General features: G+C 42.3%; 1 protein-coding gene across 3 annotated transcripts in view; it reads right to left on the bottom strand.

The window, feature by feature from the left end:
• Window positions 1-16,508, bottom strand: part of fhod3b (formin homology 2 domain containing 3b) — a 78,835-nt gene that overhangs the window by 50,046 nt on the left and 12,281 nt on the right. For all 3 annotated transcript variants that reach the window (XM_084027315.1, XM_084027316.1, XM_084027317.1), the window contains exon 3: window positions 16,338-16,402. In XM_084027315.1, coding sequence (XP_083883441.1) covers window positions 16,338-16,402 — 65 coding nt within the window. The remainder of the gene's footprint in view (window positions 1-16,337; window positions 16,403-16,508) is intronic.

Below are 16,508 nucleotides of genomic sequence, written 5' to 3'. Positions count from 1 at the left end.
GTTTGCATCCCGTTGTCTCCCCTGTTGACACCAAAAACTTTTCCAAACAGCTGTATTAGTTCATATGACTAAAGCAGGATAAAGGTCTCTTAGAATACTGTGAGCCTTGGGACATAATCATCTGATTCCGCTGACCCATATTTTTGTGTTGTTGCATTGTTTGGTCCCCAAAGTGAGATGCAGGGGTGGGGGAATTATTTTCTGTCTTCACATCCACATCTGTCCATCACAAACAACACCACTGATTCCATCTGGAAAGGGGAATTTGAGCTGCAGCGCTAAAGCAAGTTTAGGTGACAGATATGTGACCAGCTGGCCCAGAGATGGACTGCATCATTCCTCGGTGGCGACGTGTTCACTTTAACCGTGTGGTTTCATCGTAGTCAAGGCGATGCCCTGATGATCTGGATTCCCAAAAAAGGATGCTACCTTTGAAATTATGAAATTACAGTTATAAAGTGTCAGCAGGCACAGTGACGGCTTTGACAATTTAAAGCACCAGAGATGTGCATCCAAAATGTTTTAATACCATCAGGAATCTACAAAAAATTAAAATACTGAAGTCATGGTGGGTCAACCATGCAAGCAGCATCAGTCAGAGATGGATAGATGAACATATATACGATAGTTGCTTAAAAGTATGGTCGGAAATTTGCAGTTTCCAAACAAACTGTCATCAACTTTGCATAGATGATATTCACAGCTGTACCGCCATTTGGAAATCACTCACTGCAGGCCTGCATCCAAAGTTAACACGTAATGACATACATTCTGGCACCACAGAACCCTGGAAAAAGTAATATACTGTGATAAGTCATTTTCACCACTTCTCTGCATGTAGACCAGCACAGTGGATCTGTGGCCATCTCATGCCATGCATTATGTCTGTTGTGAGCGCTGCGTAGTAGTGGAACGCCAAGAAGTATGAAGCATTTTTACAGGACCAGGTGCACCTTTGATGCATTGTTCCCCCGGTGTGTTAAGAGATGGCAAAGCCCCCATTCACACAGCTAAACAAATTCAAGAGTGGTTTCAAGAACACCAGGGGGAATTCCAACACCTTCACGGTCAAATCTCCTCATACACACAGCTCAGTCCTTTGCATTACAGCATTCCTTGGAGAATTGAATTAGTTAGAAAGGCTGTAATGGCTCCAGTCATTCTTAGGTAATTGATATTAATATATTATTTGTTGTAAACATTTCTATGTAGACAGAAAATTCTTACTGAATAGAACACAAAGTTAATCTTGACAGAATACCTGAACAGAACAAAAGGGTTAAAGCGATTAAAGACCCATGCTGCTAAATGTAGACATTTAATGCAAAATTAGAGACGGGTCTGAACTGCTTTTCCCTGCTCTCCTCTTTTTCTCCACTTTACCCAGATTGACCGAAAACCCTCGGACATCCTGTAAAGCCATCAACCTGATTTCCCCTCATGTCAAAATTAAATGGGTGTTAGAAATCTGTAGCGTAGCACATCCAGGCGCTGAGAAAACACTAGCTCACTCAAGGCTTGAATCGCAAGCTAAGCAACTTTGTGCTACATCTTGGCAAAAGTAAGAGTAGAGACATGTTGTGTTACATAATACTGAAAATGACAGAAAAGAGAAAATTAAAGTGGCAAGATGAAGCCCTGTACTATTGAACCATGGATTGGATTCATTAAAAAGCTATTATACCATGACATCACACCTTCTTAATTTCTATGAAATTAGATAGCTGTCCGTGATCTATTATTGGTTGAATTACTCACTCAACATAGAGCATGCTACCAAACTATGAGTGGAGAGAGAGAGCTGATACAGCTGGGGCATGCTCTATGTATGTGTGAGGAAAGTGAGACCTGTCTACACCCTGAATATATGTGGGTTAGATCAAAAAATAAATTAGCACCGTTGCAATCACTCTTAATGAGTCACCAGCTGAGCAGTTAAAACAGACGGAGGTTCTGCTAAATATAAGCACAAGCACACGAGATAAAAATACGGCATGTTGCATTAGACATATGTGGCACATGACAAGCGGTGAAACCTCTAAACCACAGTCTCTCCCTGCTGATGCTCTCCTCTTCTCTAAAAGTGAAATAACAAATGACAAAAGCCCCTCTGTTGATATTCAGGTCAGTGTTTTTTTTTTTTTAACTTCTCTTTATCTGTCTCAGAATATCGACTCGATTATGAGCACAGCTGATGCGATATGTTAGTCACGCAAGCAGATCAAGTGACACAGCACTTGGTCTGATGATGATAAGAATAATAGTCACATTTAATTGCCTGCGTCTAGCATTTCAAATAATTCCTCCAGGAAAAGAGGAAACCTTGCTGCATTAAAGGGCAGTGCTATATATATATATATATATATATATATATATACACAACTTAATAGCATTAACTTTATAAAAGAGCGCACTATGGTGTACTAAATCATACAGAGTACTTTCATCCGGTTCCAGATGGGATGCACAGCTAGCCATGTTCAAAACGTATACAATAATGTATAAAAACAATGAGATAAATTTGAGCATCAAAAGAAAACAGTGGATCTGATGAGCGACTGTCTCTGCCTGAGAGCCTTATGAATGTTCCATTATACTAGAGCCGTCTGTTTGCCAAGTCAGGAAATGACCATGCTGTTTTGATGAGACAAACATCCACAGAAATTCGGGATTTCTGCAGGGTGCTAATTTGTCATGCCTCGACACAACACGCACAATGTATAGGAGGCCATCCAATCTCCTGCTGGCTCTTGGGGGTCATTATGAAGGGAGAAATCACATCAATATAGACAGGGAGAATGAGATGGATTCCTGCATTAAGTGGATGAGGCCCTCCTTGCTACAGGACTTGGGTTACACTACAGCCTTCTACACATATGGAGCTCTTTGTCCCACATTCCCTCAGCTTTTTCACGACAAAAAAACCCTAACTGTGTCGGCTCAAAGAAACGTCCAATCTGTGTTGGAGAGGGTTCATCACGTCCTGATGCCCAATGGTTTGTTTGTGAGTCAAACAGGCAGGCAGGAAACATTTCCTCTCTGCTCCAACAAAGTCCTTTAATATTCTCTGCATCTTCATTCGGGTGCAACACAACGTCTCCATCTTTCCTGAGCAATAAGTGAGCCCGGGATGTCTAGCTGACACTGGACTCCATGCTCTGCCTGGGTTTCTGTGGACTCAACACTTTCCAAAGATAACACGGGCCAAAGATTTCCACTCACGGGCAGGCTGAGGCCCTGCTGAGGCAGCCTGCCTGATGGGGAACAGACGAAAAAGAGCTGGCTCAAGACGTCTGCTAACATCCATAGCACTGTACTATGTGATATGCCTTCAAGGTCTATAGTTAGTTACTATAGATGAGAGAAACAGGGACCAGCCATATGAGGAGGGTGTGTTCTTTAAATGTGCTTAGAGGATAAAGAACCAGACACAGGATGTTTTGCTGACTGGAGAACACGACACCAAAGATGAACAATAATAAGGATGTGATCAAATACTAAATAGACAAACAAATCAAGTGCATTTATAAATGCATTTCCTCATTACTATAACTCTTCGCTAATTGCTCCTGTCCCCCAATAACTCCATGTTTAATGTAGGCATACACGCTTGTGATATATTGTCCCCTTTCTATTATTCCGGGGTAAATTGAGATTTCCAGGAAAGGCTTGGAAAGGCCGGCCTGGCGGCGTGCACAGTCATACACCACATGACGTCTTAGCAGGGGAACATTCCTGAACGTCGTTTTCTCTCCCCTTAAAACCATCGTTCTCGATTTAGAAACGGGGGGCATGATAAGTGATTTTGCACAAAAATATGGGGCAGCAAATGAATGCAAAATTAAGCCATAAAAAAAAAACCTGACATATGTGAAATGTCCCAGACTGGGAAAGAAATACACTTTCATTTGAACTGGAGATTGAGGAACTTTCCACACACGAGTCTGAATTCTATGTAACCTGTTTCTACTGTGTGCAAATGAAAAATCTCATTTAAAATGGTTGAAAGATTTACCGTTTCCAAACATTGCCATAACCAAACAGAATCTCTCTACGGAGCAGATATCTACAGCATGTCCCAAAAGTAATGTCACGGAAGGAATTCAACGCACTTCATGGCAAACAGTCTCTTTACCAGAAGGAGGCAGAGGACTGAAATTATGTTACAGTTTTAGTATGCAATGTAGCTTACAGGAGCTGGAATTGTGTCTCCTCTCCATAAATCATTTAATGGTGACAGGAGGCAGTCTTTTAGTCAGCCCGCCCCCGCCGACTGACCTCAGGGTGACAGCTTCCCTCGAGCGACAACCCAAACAAAAATGGGGTGCAGCCAGCTCCCATCACCAGAGCTATAGAGGTCACACAGGCCTGTGCCAAACCAGCCCTTTCATCCTATAGCATTTACAGGATCAGCACCCGAGAACACAGGCATCAAAGTCAGAGAATGTGTGTATGTGTGCGAGAGAGAGACAGAGACAGAAATGACCTCTATGGCCCTTTATATGTGTGCAACTCATGTGTGGGAGGGTGTGGGATAATCCTGGCGAGCTGTGCAGTGGGGGTCTCCAGGTGGCCCAGAGGGTTAGCCCGGGTTAACCCCAGTTGACCCTGGCTCTCTGCTGTAAGAAGCAGGAGATCGACCCTCAGCTTGTGGAGGAAAGCAGGACAATAGACATGTTTCCATCCAATAAGTCAGTGCAAACGTTTGAAATGTCACAAAAAAGAAATGAGAATAAGCGTTTCTATCAACTCGTTGGGAGTGTATAAACTCTGCAAATTTGATCAGAAGTTAGCGCTAGAAGAACCTAGAAGAGATCTACCAGAGTTTTAACTGTTAGCTACTTTTGCTCACGGAGATGAAGACAAGTATTATTATGGGAATACCCATGAAAACGCTGACAGTGGAAACAGCTGATCAGTCAATCAGGTGTGAGTTAAATGATCCCTACAATAGAATTTATTCAGCAAAAGCGTTTCCATAATCCATTTTATTTTTCGATAAAGGCAAAAACCATCTCAAGCTCGAGTGTAAAACTTGTTTTTATCGAATCTTGCCATTTCCATTCAGCTTTTCTGATGAGATGTGCATCAAAACACGTGAATAGAAATGCTCCTAGCGTGTTGTGTCCCTCCGGTACGGCAGTCCCTGAATACAGCTGGAATGGGATATCTTCTCATTATGCAAACGTGCATTGGGAAACATAAAGTCATAGACTTTGTTATGAAACCAAATGGCAGTGAAAACACTCCTCTGTTTCTGTAAGTATTAAATGTCACAATGGCAATATGTATTCATGCCCAAACAGCATTTTTTTCTAATTCAAGTCGTATCACCTTATGCCAAGTTTGAATAGAATACCTGTTGTATTTTCTCCAATAAAGTGAAAAGATATTGTCTGTCTCAGGGCAAGCCTCGGCAGACGCACATGTCTGGTTGGCAGGTTGAGCTTTAACACTTCCTCTAAATGCTGAGACACAAAAGTGTCAAATGACAGCACATGCCAGGGTGGGGGCCTCCTTTAGTGTCGTTTTAGGTAGAGTTCCTGTAGCCTGCAACAGCTGAGTTAGAGATCACAGTCTAATTTTACTGATCAGCATTAAGTGTGGAAATATATATGTAAAGTTCATGCATCGCTTTGTGCAGACATGTCGACAATAGAATCCTTTATAACGGCTGCAACATGCAGGAGCATCACTGGAATCTAGCTGGTCTGCACAAAATGGGATGAATGTATTTGTGTCTGACGTCATTTCTGACAGGGTCTCCTAGACAGGGTCTCCTAGGGACAAATTATAGCAGACAATTGTCAGAAAGCAGGTGTGTGCACAGACTTAGCTTGGTTAGAGAGCAATGTTGTGTCAGTTTGGGCCAGACAGTATGGTGATAATGACCGTTTTGATAATAAGTCCACATGCCTAATGGTGTCTTCAGTTCTCTACACAGATGAACAGAAGAAATCATCCTTTTCTTTTCCCCCTCCATGACTCCCTTCCAACACAGCTGCTCCCGTTGCCTGCCATGGTAGGCCGTCCTCAGCTGCAGGAGTGGAAAGTTAGGAGGGAGTCTGGGGCTAATATGTGGTTCAAGATGACACATGAGATTGCATTCTTCACATGAAGTAGCCAAGCTGAATTAAATTGATGGTATTCATGAAGCGCACCAAACATTACTCTGAAAATGACTTTTATCTTACAGTTTCTGAGGCCAGATCACCATCGGGTTGGAGGCAGGCGTATTGAGCTGGAAATATTAGATTGTTATCTGCACATGTAGTTGCATATTCATTTTAGGACTACCTTGAGCTACTTTTCATGCGCCAATTCCTATTTTATGTTTTAACAGTGCATGGAGTGAGAACAACAACAACTGTACAATATGATGCTACTTTTGTAAAGCTTAAAGTGATGGTTTGGGGTAAAATGCACCCTAGGTAATTTCCACCATGACATCCAGCCAAACACCCCTTCGGAAGCATTTTTAGCGATGGTCAGCATTGGTCAAGATAGGGCGATCAGCCGAATGGCTTAGTAATAGCACGATGGTACATAGTGTATATCTCGTAAATGTCCCCACTAATAATGCATGGAATGTTACCAAACTTCTGCAGTAGTACACATAGGTACACAAAAGTTTCGCTGATTTTTTATAAATGCTTCTATTATCAGGTCAAAAAAATTAAGCAAAACTTTTTCATACTCTGGCGTGAAACATGCATTACGGAAACAGCTGGGTAAACGCCGACTGCCATTAAACACCAACGAAGAAGAAGAAGAAGCTGGGTAAACACGGAAGTGCCGTCTATTGCCATCGCGCTATTACTAAGCCATTCGGCTGATCGCCCTATCTTGACCAATGCTGACCATCGCTAAAAATGCTTCTGAGGGGGTGTTTGGCTGGATGTCATGGTAGAAATTACCTCGGGTGCATTTTACTCCGAACCATCACTTTAATAATTGTTGTGTGACTGAAAGCTGTTGATCCAGTCTTTAGACTGCGGTGGCGTTTCATTGGATTGCATCTAATTTTCAGGTAGTTCCATTTACTCCCTAACCCCCACCTCTGAACATTAAAACAAAAAAGATAATTCAAAACAGCATAATGCAATCCATTACCGAACACATGTTTTTATATTGTGTCCACCCCCTGTATTTGGTAATTGTGTGTGCATGTGGATTCTGAATGAAACCCCACACGGTCTCTCTTAGCTTTGTGTTGAACCTTGTTAATACAAAAGGCATTCATCAGAGAACAAGCCACTGATGTCATTGAATTCTGAGGTCCAGACACTGGGAGAGATTCAAACATTTTTCACATTTCCAAACACAGAGATTAAAGGCTTATACGCGGGCTTTTATCTTATAAACAAGAGGTCTAAGCAAAACATTTTAGCGCTTTGTGTGTTCAATGATCCTTAAGTGACCACTGAGAAATCCACCATACAACACATCTGAATAGATGTGAATGGATCACAACAACGTCTGACATCTTCACTGAAAGATGAGTCTTGGCTTTAACCACAACAATGATGTAAACACGGCTTGCTTTCCTCACAACCCTCGGGACACATCACTTATGGTTTATACAAATAGCGATTTTCACTCCTCTTTATAATCCAGACTAAGCAAAAGCAGAAAACGTTTCTTTTACTCTCGCCACAGCGCAGGATGCTGTTAGTCCAACTGTAATTAGTACTGAAGTGAATCATTTTCTCACCACGAAATCTGACAAACATTCTCCACTTGTACATTTTCTCAGCTCCATCAATGCTATTAGCGATGGAAAAAAAATCCCATAAAACAGCCGTTCATATGCATGGCATGAGTGTTCTGCTCTTGTAATCGACTCCACTAGCGAGTGCGATATGCATTTCATGTAACCTGCTGTTCAGACAGTCATCCCAACTGCTCGACATGCCTGAACCGATTAAGTAGGCTCTTGGCCGAGATTCACACAAAGCACTGAGGCCTCTTCTCTTTTTTCTTTCTCCACTGCACGGCCCCTTTCTTCTGCATCTGCAACGTAACAAAGGTTGACCAATCTTCTCCTGTTTCGGCCACTCTGAGTGGTCCCCTTCAGAGCCATGGGTGGGCCACAAGAGGAGATTCTCCTGGTGCTAGAGCTCTTTATTTCAACTGGGCATCCAATCACCCAACCTCTGGAATGGAGGTGAGACCGTTGAATATTTCAACTTCGGGCATTAATCAAAAGCCTAACAATTTCTCATTTTGATAGCTTAAAATGTATTTGAATTTGAATCCTCCTTTTTGTGTCTCAAGATAAGTCTTAATATCTGTAAAATATGTATTGTTTAACATCAGTATCAGCTGGTGACTCAAAATGAAATCAATCACGTGAGGTTGACAGTGATAAGTATCATATTTTAATTAAGGCTCTACAATATGACTCTTACTTATCCCATTCTTGCCCTGGACTTGAGATTACATCAGCTCTAAAAATAACAACTGTAGTTGCTGAAGCAGGAAAAGAGAAACAGACACCTGATGAACCAGTTATTATTTACGATGGATCGCAATATGGTCTACAATATCTATTATCATTTCACAGCTGTATATCATGCTCCCCTCTGGGTGGCTGCACTGTTGTGAACAACAACACAAGTAGACGGCTCTCAAATCATTAACCACACAATGCCACATACTTTCTACCTTTGCCAATGCCTCCTGATGAATATGCTTGAAGTTTCTGTTGGCCCTCGGCCAGTCACCACAACACAATGTGAAACATAGGAAGCCACAGGTGTCCAAGAGCTACAGCACAGGCGGGAGTCATGGAAAGATTTTTAAAAAAGAAACATTGTTAATCTGTTTTACACCATGAATTGAAGCAGCTACTGCTCAGATGATAAAAAAGACAACATCAAATCAACAAGGTTCCTCTGACTACATCATCATCATCTGTGATGAGGTGAAGCTGGCAAGTCAGAGGGAGGATGCAAAAGCAGAATGGGAGACGGGGATACTAATGCCCCAGTGTCTTCCATTTAATGAAAAAGAACGAGACAAAGCGAGGAGAGCATGACAGCCACCATGAATCTCCCCACACCAAAACAACGATAGGAAATGTATCTCTACCAGTTTCCAGTGTGAGGGCAAGAGTTCAGCGTCCAATATGCACACTTCAAAAATAGAGCTGTGCATAAATGACATCCTCCTAAAAAGGTCATGTCAATCTTTATTTTTCCAGCTGATGTCAGCTCAAAGACTAAATCAATCTCCGTGCATGCATTGTGACAAAAAGCAATCCAATAAATCCTCCTTCAAAGCAAAACAGCAATGGTACATGATTCACAGCTCGCCCAGCTGTGGCAACACGACTTGATCCAAGGTGTGAGAAGAAATAACAACGCTGTTTCAAGGAACACTGGATGAGTGACAGTTACTGTAACGACAAACAGAGAAAATATGAATTGTCTTGGTTCTCTTGAGCATTTCCCCTTCTTCTCCAGATGCAGAGAGAGAAAGAGCTGCTCCTTTACAAAGACATTGACATCAAAGCTGAGGGAAACAAAAGGAGCCGGCATGACATGTGAGAGAGGATGTCAGATGGAATTTGATGGCACACCGGGATCTGGCTGAAGGCCAGACGGGTACCGAGTTAAAGGTTCAGGTCAATACTACCAGTATAGTAGAATAGTAATATACTACTCAATACTGGCACTCCAATGCCCATATCCTATATAGACAAACCTCTAAGTTAAATATGACAAAGAAGATTAATTAAGCACTGTATGAATCTCCGCCAAAGGTTCAGAGATAGATGATAGTGGTTCCTTAATAGACATGGAGAGGAACATCATGTCGAGCATAACAGGCAATAGCTGTTTTTCTAGAGCTAAAACACTAAATCAATCAATTGGTTATTTGAGCAACACAAAAATAATAGATTTCTAATTATATTTTGATGATTAACCGTTGAAGTAGCAACAATGCCAAACATCCATGTCAGGATGTCTTTTATTGTAAGTGAATGTTTGGGGGGGCACATACATTATGGCATATCATGGGCCATGTGACCTGCACGAAGACACCTCTATTCACACCTTTTAAAGGCAGATGACCTGTGGTCACGCATGTGGGCACCTGTCCATACAGCCACATATCTACAGAGCTCTTCACCTCTCAAAGTACACCTCTGCTGAGTTGGACTAGTTGGCTGCAGACATGTGGCTCTCTGGCACCTTTTCAACGTTGGTTTCTCCGAGGCGAGGGGTTCAGCTTCATCTGGGACACACTGGTAGCTGATGGACCATATGGGGTATGTGGAGGGGTTGGCTGAGTTTGAGTCGGAGCCCTCTGGGGCCGGCCGCGCATCACAATAACAACAAGGTGCTAAACACTGGTTTGGACATACATGGCTTGTCGGAGGATGAGGGAATGTCTACGGGCCAGGGTGCTGCATGACCCATGCAGCACCCTGGCCCGAAGACAGCTGAGCAGCTGGACGTCAAGTGGCCCTCTCCTCCTCCCTTTCATACATGACAGCGCTGTGTCATGCTTTGAACAGAGGAGGTGCATTCTGTGTCCTGTGTGTGTACCTTCCACCTACTGAGACCCACTCAGAGTTTATGCGACCAGTTGTTTGTCTGTTTAGCTAATCCAGCCAAGGGAAAAACCCTGATTAAACAGCGTCTCTCTCACCAGATTGTGGAGGATCCCCATGGTTTAACACGGCAAGGGTCTGTGATGGACTTGCTGTGTGAACGCACACTCGGCCAGGGGCAACATCATAGGCTTTAAAGGCAAGCAAGGCACTGAGGGTCAACTGTGGTGATCAGGTCATCTGAAAGGCGTGGATAGAGGTGTATTGAGGTAGGTCATGTTGGGCGTGATATCACTATACAGTATGTGCTGTACCTCATTCCTCTCCTTCAGGAAACGGAAGTCATAGACAAGAGGGCAAACTCCAGCTGTGCAGAGACACCTCAAACCTAAGCTCTAAACCATCCTAGACCCCTGAGTAAATATACAATAAACAATTCTCTGAAGACATCAAATGACTGCTGGTTTGAGTAAAAACAAACTGGAGATTCCTTCCAAATTGTCCTTCCTTGGAGCAGTCAGCTGTTTAAAGTCTGTGGCTACTGAGGTTACACACCTGTCCACTTCCACAAGGACAGCTCCGGTCTCGAAGCGGTGGTAAACCCCAGAGTGGTCTGGTTCACATGGCATCCACTCTTAGTGGGCCAACTCATGTCATGATGTGCTACTTTGAAAAACGATATTTTGTTATGAGCCGACTGTAAAAATGTAAGTTAAACCAATTTTGTACCAATCATCCAATTTTTCTGACAGGAGTTTGGCGAGCTGTCAGAAGTGAATGAAAACGGGGGGGAAAATGCGACAGAAATATGATTATTTACTGCACAGAAACTCAATATTGAGGCTACAGGACCCCAAGTCATGCATGAGAAAACAGTTTTATCCACTGGTCGGGCTGCACGCTCACACTTCTCCCTCTATCCTGTAAACACAGCGAGAAGGAAATACTCCCCTCTTGAATGAAAACGTAGACAGCTCTCTTCTTTTTGGACGGGTGAGGAGCAGCGCTGAGGGGCCTTACAACTGGAACCAGATGGCTTCTTAATATGCGCATGCCTTCGCATGAGTGTGTGCATGTGAACGTGAGCATATGAGTGCGCTTATACGAATTAATGTCATGGCAGTCTCCAACCTTTTTTGCAGTACGTGAAGCAAATCTGCGAAAGAGCCAACAATTAGCTGTAATCCTGCCGAATAAAAAGGAAAATGTTTTTCAGTTGTGAAGGAGCAGGGACAAAATGAGGGGAAACTTTGTCCGTTACTGTTGCCCATAAATGAAGAATTAACCCAAACTACATTGTTATCTCTCTGCATGGGGTTTGTTGGGCTCATGGCCAAACAGAGAGTATATAAAAACAGAGTGGGGGAAAGTGTGAGGCAAGTGATAGCATCAAACCTTCCACTGATCTAGTTTTGCTATCAGCTGTAATTTGAAATGCAAGACCCGCACCACTCAGCTTCTCTTCCTGTTTGCTGCCTCAGATTTCTCTTATTTGCCACAGTGTTGCTTACGTTGGCCTCCTGGGGTGCCTCAAAGTCCACGATCCCATTTTGGGGTCTCTTTATTGGATGTCAAAGGGGACATTTGATCTTCCTCTGGGTCTTATGGATGCCACGTTTTTAAATGATTCTCCACTTGCTTGGCACTCACACAAAACACAACTTGATATTTGATTTGATGGTTGATATAATGTGACTCTAAAGTGTGGCGCTGTATTGAAAATGTGTTCTATGTTCTATTTGATGCGTTCTTATCCAAAGGTGCATGGTGACAGAGCTATAATACAGATAACAATGACAAATAAATGCATTAATAAATGCATTAATATATTTTTTCCATTTTACTAGAATGAATTGTACCTGACTACATACTTTACAAAATGATAGCAGACATTTCAAGCTGATCTTTTTTGAATAGGAAGGAAACTGCTGGAATTGTTTTGATGTTTATTCACAGATCTGGCAGAATGTGTGGAAATCACACGGGAGCTGCACGACAACCTGCAGGTGATCTTATCATCTTAAGTCAATGTGTTGACATCCAACACACGCATGCACGCACTTCCATACAGCTATGCTGGGAGCTGCCAGGATTTGCAGAGGGTTGATTTATTAATTTACATATATTTAATATTAGTATTTAACTGCTCATCATCAGAGTTTTCAGTTGTCAACCTGAAGATCAAAACTACCAATTTCAGCAAAAACTAAATGCAAGTCAACAGCAGTCACAACGAATCATGTGCTGAGCCCGGATTATCAGCGGTTGAGACGAGGAGATAATCCACAAAGAATGCGTCACCTCTTATTACAGCTGTCACTCCTCCGCTGAGATCAATGTGTTGACAGATGAACCTGTTCTTAAAGGGGAATACCAACACATTTCCACAATATATGATTTGTTTTATTTATTTGTGCATAATAACTATGTGCTGTGAACAAATAAAAAAATTTCCACCCACTAATCTGTGATGTGTGATGGATGTAGCCTGGCCGCATATGAAAAGTGTTTTCTATGACTGTGACTGAGTTCAAGACAATTTTAAGGAGGAGGAGGAGAGTTTTCTGTAGTTGCAGTTGATAGATTTACCACATCAAATGTTAGTCTAACAATGCATAAAAGTCATTAATCGCCAGAACAGCAGCTTCTGACTGAACATCTGTATGAACTCAAGAAAAGCTTGTTTGGAGTCTTCATTTTGCACGAGCTGCTGATGATTACAGAACATATGTGACATTTGTTCATTCCTAACTCGGCATGCCCATTTAAAACATTCAGCGGGCCAGACTATTGTCTCTCTCTGTCTCAGTTACGCTCTTCAAATTCTCCACACAGTCACACACGGCGACTCTGGCAGCCTCAGAAATAAAACGGCACATAAAAAGAGGACCTACTGTACTTGTAGACAACACTAAAATAAGCACAGGATTGCTTTAATCAGGCCCTTGCTACCACATCTAGTCCTCTGACAATAATAAGAGCCCAACCAATTAAACGGGCTCGGGCAAAATGCTAACACGCAGAGAGGGATGAGTTGAGTTTATTTTCTAAATCCCAGGCTGGTCAAACACGGATCAAACCATCACCGCTGGTCATCTGGTGGCGCAGACGCCAAGTAATGCTAGATATTACATGCACACGGGCTCATATCCAAGGGGGCTTCATACTGATGAGGCTACACTCTGCAGAAGATGTTGAGATAAACATTTGTATGGTGCCTGATCTGCACTTTTAGTACACAAAGAGTCTGGACTGCTTCACTGTGTGATGAATACAAATCACTGTGCCAGGGGAAGATTGGGAGAATGCAGTTTAATAAGCCATTAGCTCTTTGGGTAAGCACTTTTCTTCCTCCATGCAGAACCTTATATATGTGAGAGCTAAAGACTATGATTAGGGAAGCCTGGATTAGGTCTTTCTGTGGTTCATGACACATAAGTGCACACGCACACACACATACATACACACAAACACACACACACACACACACACATGCAGACACAGACAGAAACAAACCAAAGCCATCCATGTGATGTATAAATTTGGAGAAACCCCAAAAACCAGATGACATAAACAAAGTTATGTCCTTCTTAATTCAATCTTTAAATACATGCAATGGGTTTTCCACATAATAGTACTACATGACACAGATTACAAGCTGATTGCAACCAACTCATCACTCAAGTGAATGGAGTTGGGGATAAACTAAATATCTGGACAAAGTGGGTGTGCTAATTTATACCCAATTATAAGTGAGAACACATTCAAGATGTGACCCGTACAGCACGGGCAACGCTGGTACAAGTATCCTTTGACCTGAAGCTAACACAAGAGTGATGCTATTAGTTCAAGCATGTTGGACTTCAACAAAAGGAGTATTTGTGAAAGGATTCTCACTGTATTAAAACCACTCTGATGCCTCTGTATATTTTGTGCTGTCTATCATCCAAAGGTGATTTAATGTGATCATTATTTAAGTATGGTCACTGCCAGCAAAACAAAACAAAAACACTAAGAATGAGGGGGCATTCTTGTCTTCATGTACTGACAGCAGGGAAATGCTCAATCCCCTAATACAGAGCAAGTGCTCAGCCTAAAGAATACCATGCCATTTGTCTTTGGAAGACTAACGAATTATCTCCTGTGTGGAGTGGGAAAATCACCCAGTAAGACTGCACTCAGGGGCTACAAGGTAAGCTCTCTAGTCGGATAAAATTAGGATCAAATGTCTGGACGAGTTAATAGTAACAGTGACCACCTCGCTCAGAGGAAATAAATCAGCTAGCCACGCGGGCAGTCACTGAGGTAGACTAGGGAAGGCAACAGGTGGTTGTCAACTTAGAGAGAAAGAGGGTCATCATCCACTTAGAGAAGAGCAGCAACTCTGTCTGCCACTCCCCAGGCTCCACTAAGCTCAGCCAAGCACCAGCAGGAGGAGAGAAGGAGGTGAAGCCGGTTCAGAGTTGTGCACAAGGCTCAGCCATGTTTAGCATGTTACTGGAAATCACTTTTAGGTATCCAGTGCTGCCATATTAGGGAGTATTTCCCCCATAATAATACATGGAAACAATAGACAATAGACATTTTGCAAAATGTGAAAACCCTGCAAATATAATATATGATTTGGTGGTTAACTATCAGTTACATAGGTAAAAACCTCAAAGAGAAACTTTCCAGTCAACATGTGCAAACTAGACCTCATCAAGTTCTTCCTCGTTTTTCTTGCGTCTCATCAATACTTTAATAAGCTGTCGTGACAAAGCAATCTCGGTAAAAGAAGAAAGTTTCCAAACCTTTCCATTGCACGTCATGTATCAGCAGGTAGCATAAATCACCAGGGACGACTATCAGAGATAGTTCTTAGATCATAGTGTCTGCATGCAAATGAAAAATGTCTGGGCCTTTGGTTTATTTCTACTGCGATCGAGAAATCGAGCCAAATATAAAATCTGACAATTTACAGCCTGATAGCTTTTCCAGACTTGGGTTATTTTTACACTTGGAGCCGGTAGAGGAGGCACTGTGTGTCTCTGTGTAAGAATGTGTGCTCCTTCATGTTCTACTGACAACAATTGTGCTTTTTGCTAACAAACCATACAAGTCACAAGGAAATTACTTGAAATTACACAAGGTATATAAATGTCCTACATTATAGGTGCATTAAAAAAGGTGGTAAAACAATTAACACCAATCAACGCTGCCTCATTCACATCTTATCAAAAGATGTGGGGAAAGGAACTTAGTCCAAATCTGTATCTGAGCACAACATAGTTAGTAAAAGGCAGTTAAATCAAAACCCAACCTCTGATAAGCACATTGGCACATTGTGTGTGTGTGTGTGTGTGTGTGTGTGTGTGTGTGTGTGTGTGTGTGTGTGTGTGTGTGTTCACAAGCATGCCATGTGTGCACATGTTTGCATATGTTTCCACTCAGCTCTTTGTGCTAGTTCCCTCACATTACTCAAAGCCACCAGGAGGCCCAATAAAACAAAGTGACAGAACAGTAAGTCCAAAAACATTAAATGTTTTCAGGCTCCGCTCCGTGCCAGTGGCCTGTTTCTCAGAGTGTTGTTGAAATGCAGTTAAGTCTCGCTCACATTAAGATTCTCGGCTATTTCCCCAAAACTGCCACTGTGCAAGTGAAACAAGGACCTAAACAAAATAATCCACCGGTAATACCGGTAGTTAAAGCTCAAACCTCACCGGTCATATAGACTGAGAAAGGCAAATTGACCACCGTGAAGAGAGAAGTGACAAATGTACAGTTTATTACCCACCGATGCAGGCATGAACTCTGACGGACAGCTGGGTTCGAAGAATGACGCTGTGTTTCTTGCCCCTCCTGTGAAGTAAAAAACAGACAAATTAGAGAAAGAGGAATGTAACTTGTACAATAAGCCATGTGTGATTGTTTAAATGTGTGTGTGCTTTTGTCTCGGTGTACTTGT

The sequence above is a fragment of the Eutrigla gurnardus genome (assembly GCF_963514095.1).
Source record: "Eutrigla gurnardus genome assembly, chromosome: 14".
In the NCBI taxonomy this organism is placed as follows: domain Eukaryota; kingdom Metazoa; phylum Chordata; class Actinopteri; order Perciformes; family Triglidae; genus Eutrigla; species Eutrigla gurnardus.
The sequence above is the reverse complement of the archived record's forward strand: the minus strand, read 5'-3'. Positions and strand labels throughout refer to the sequence as shown.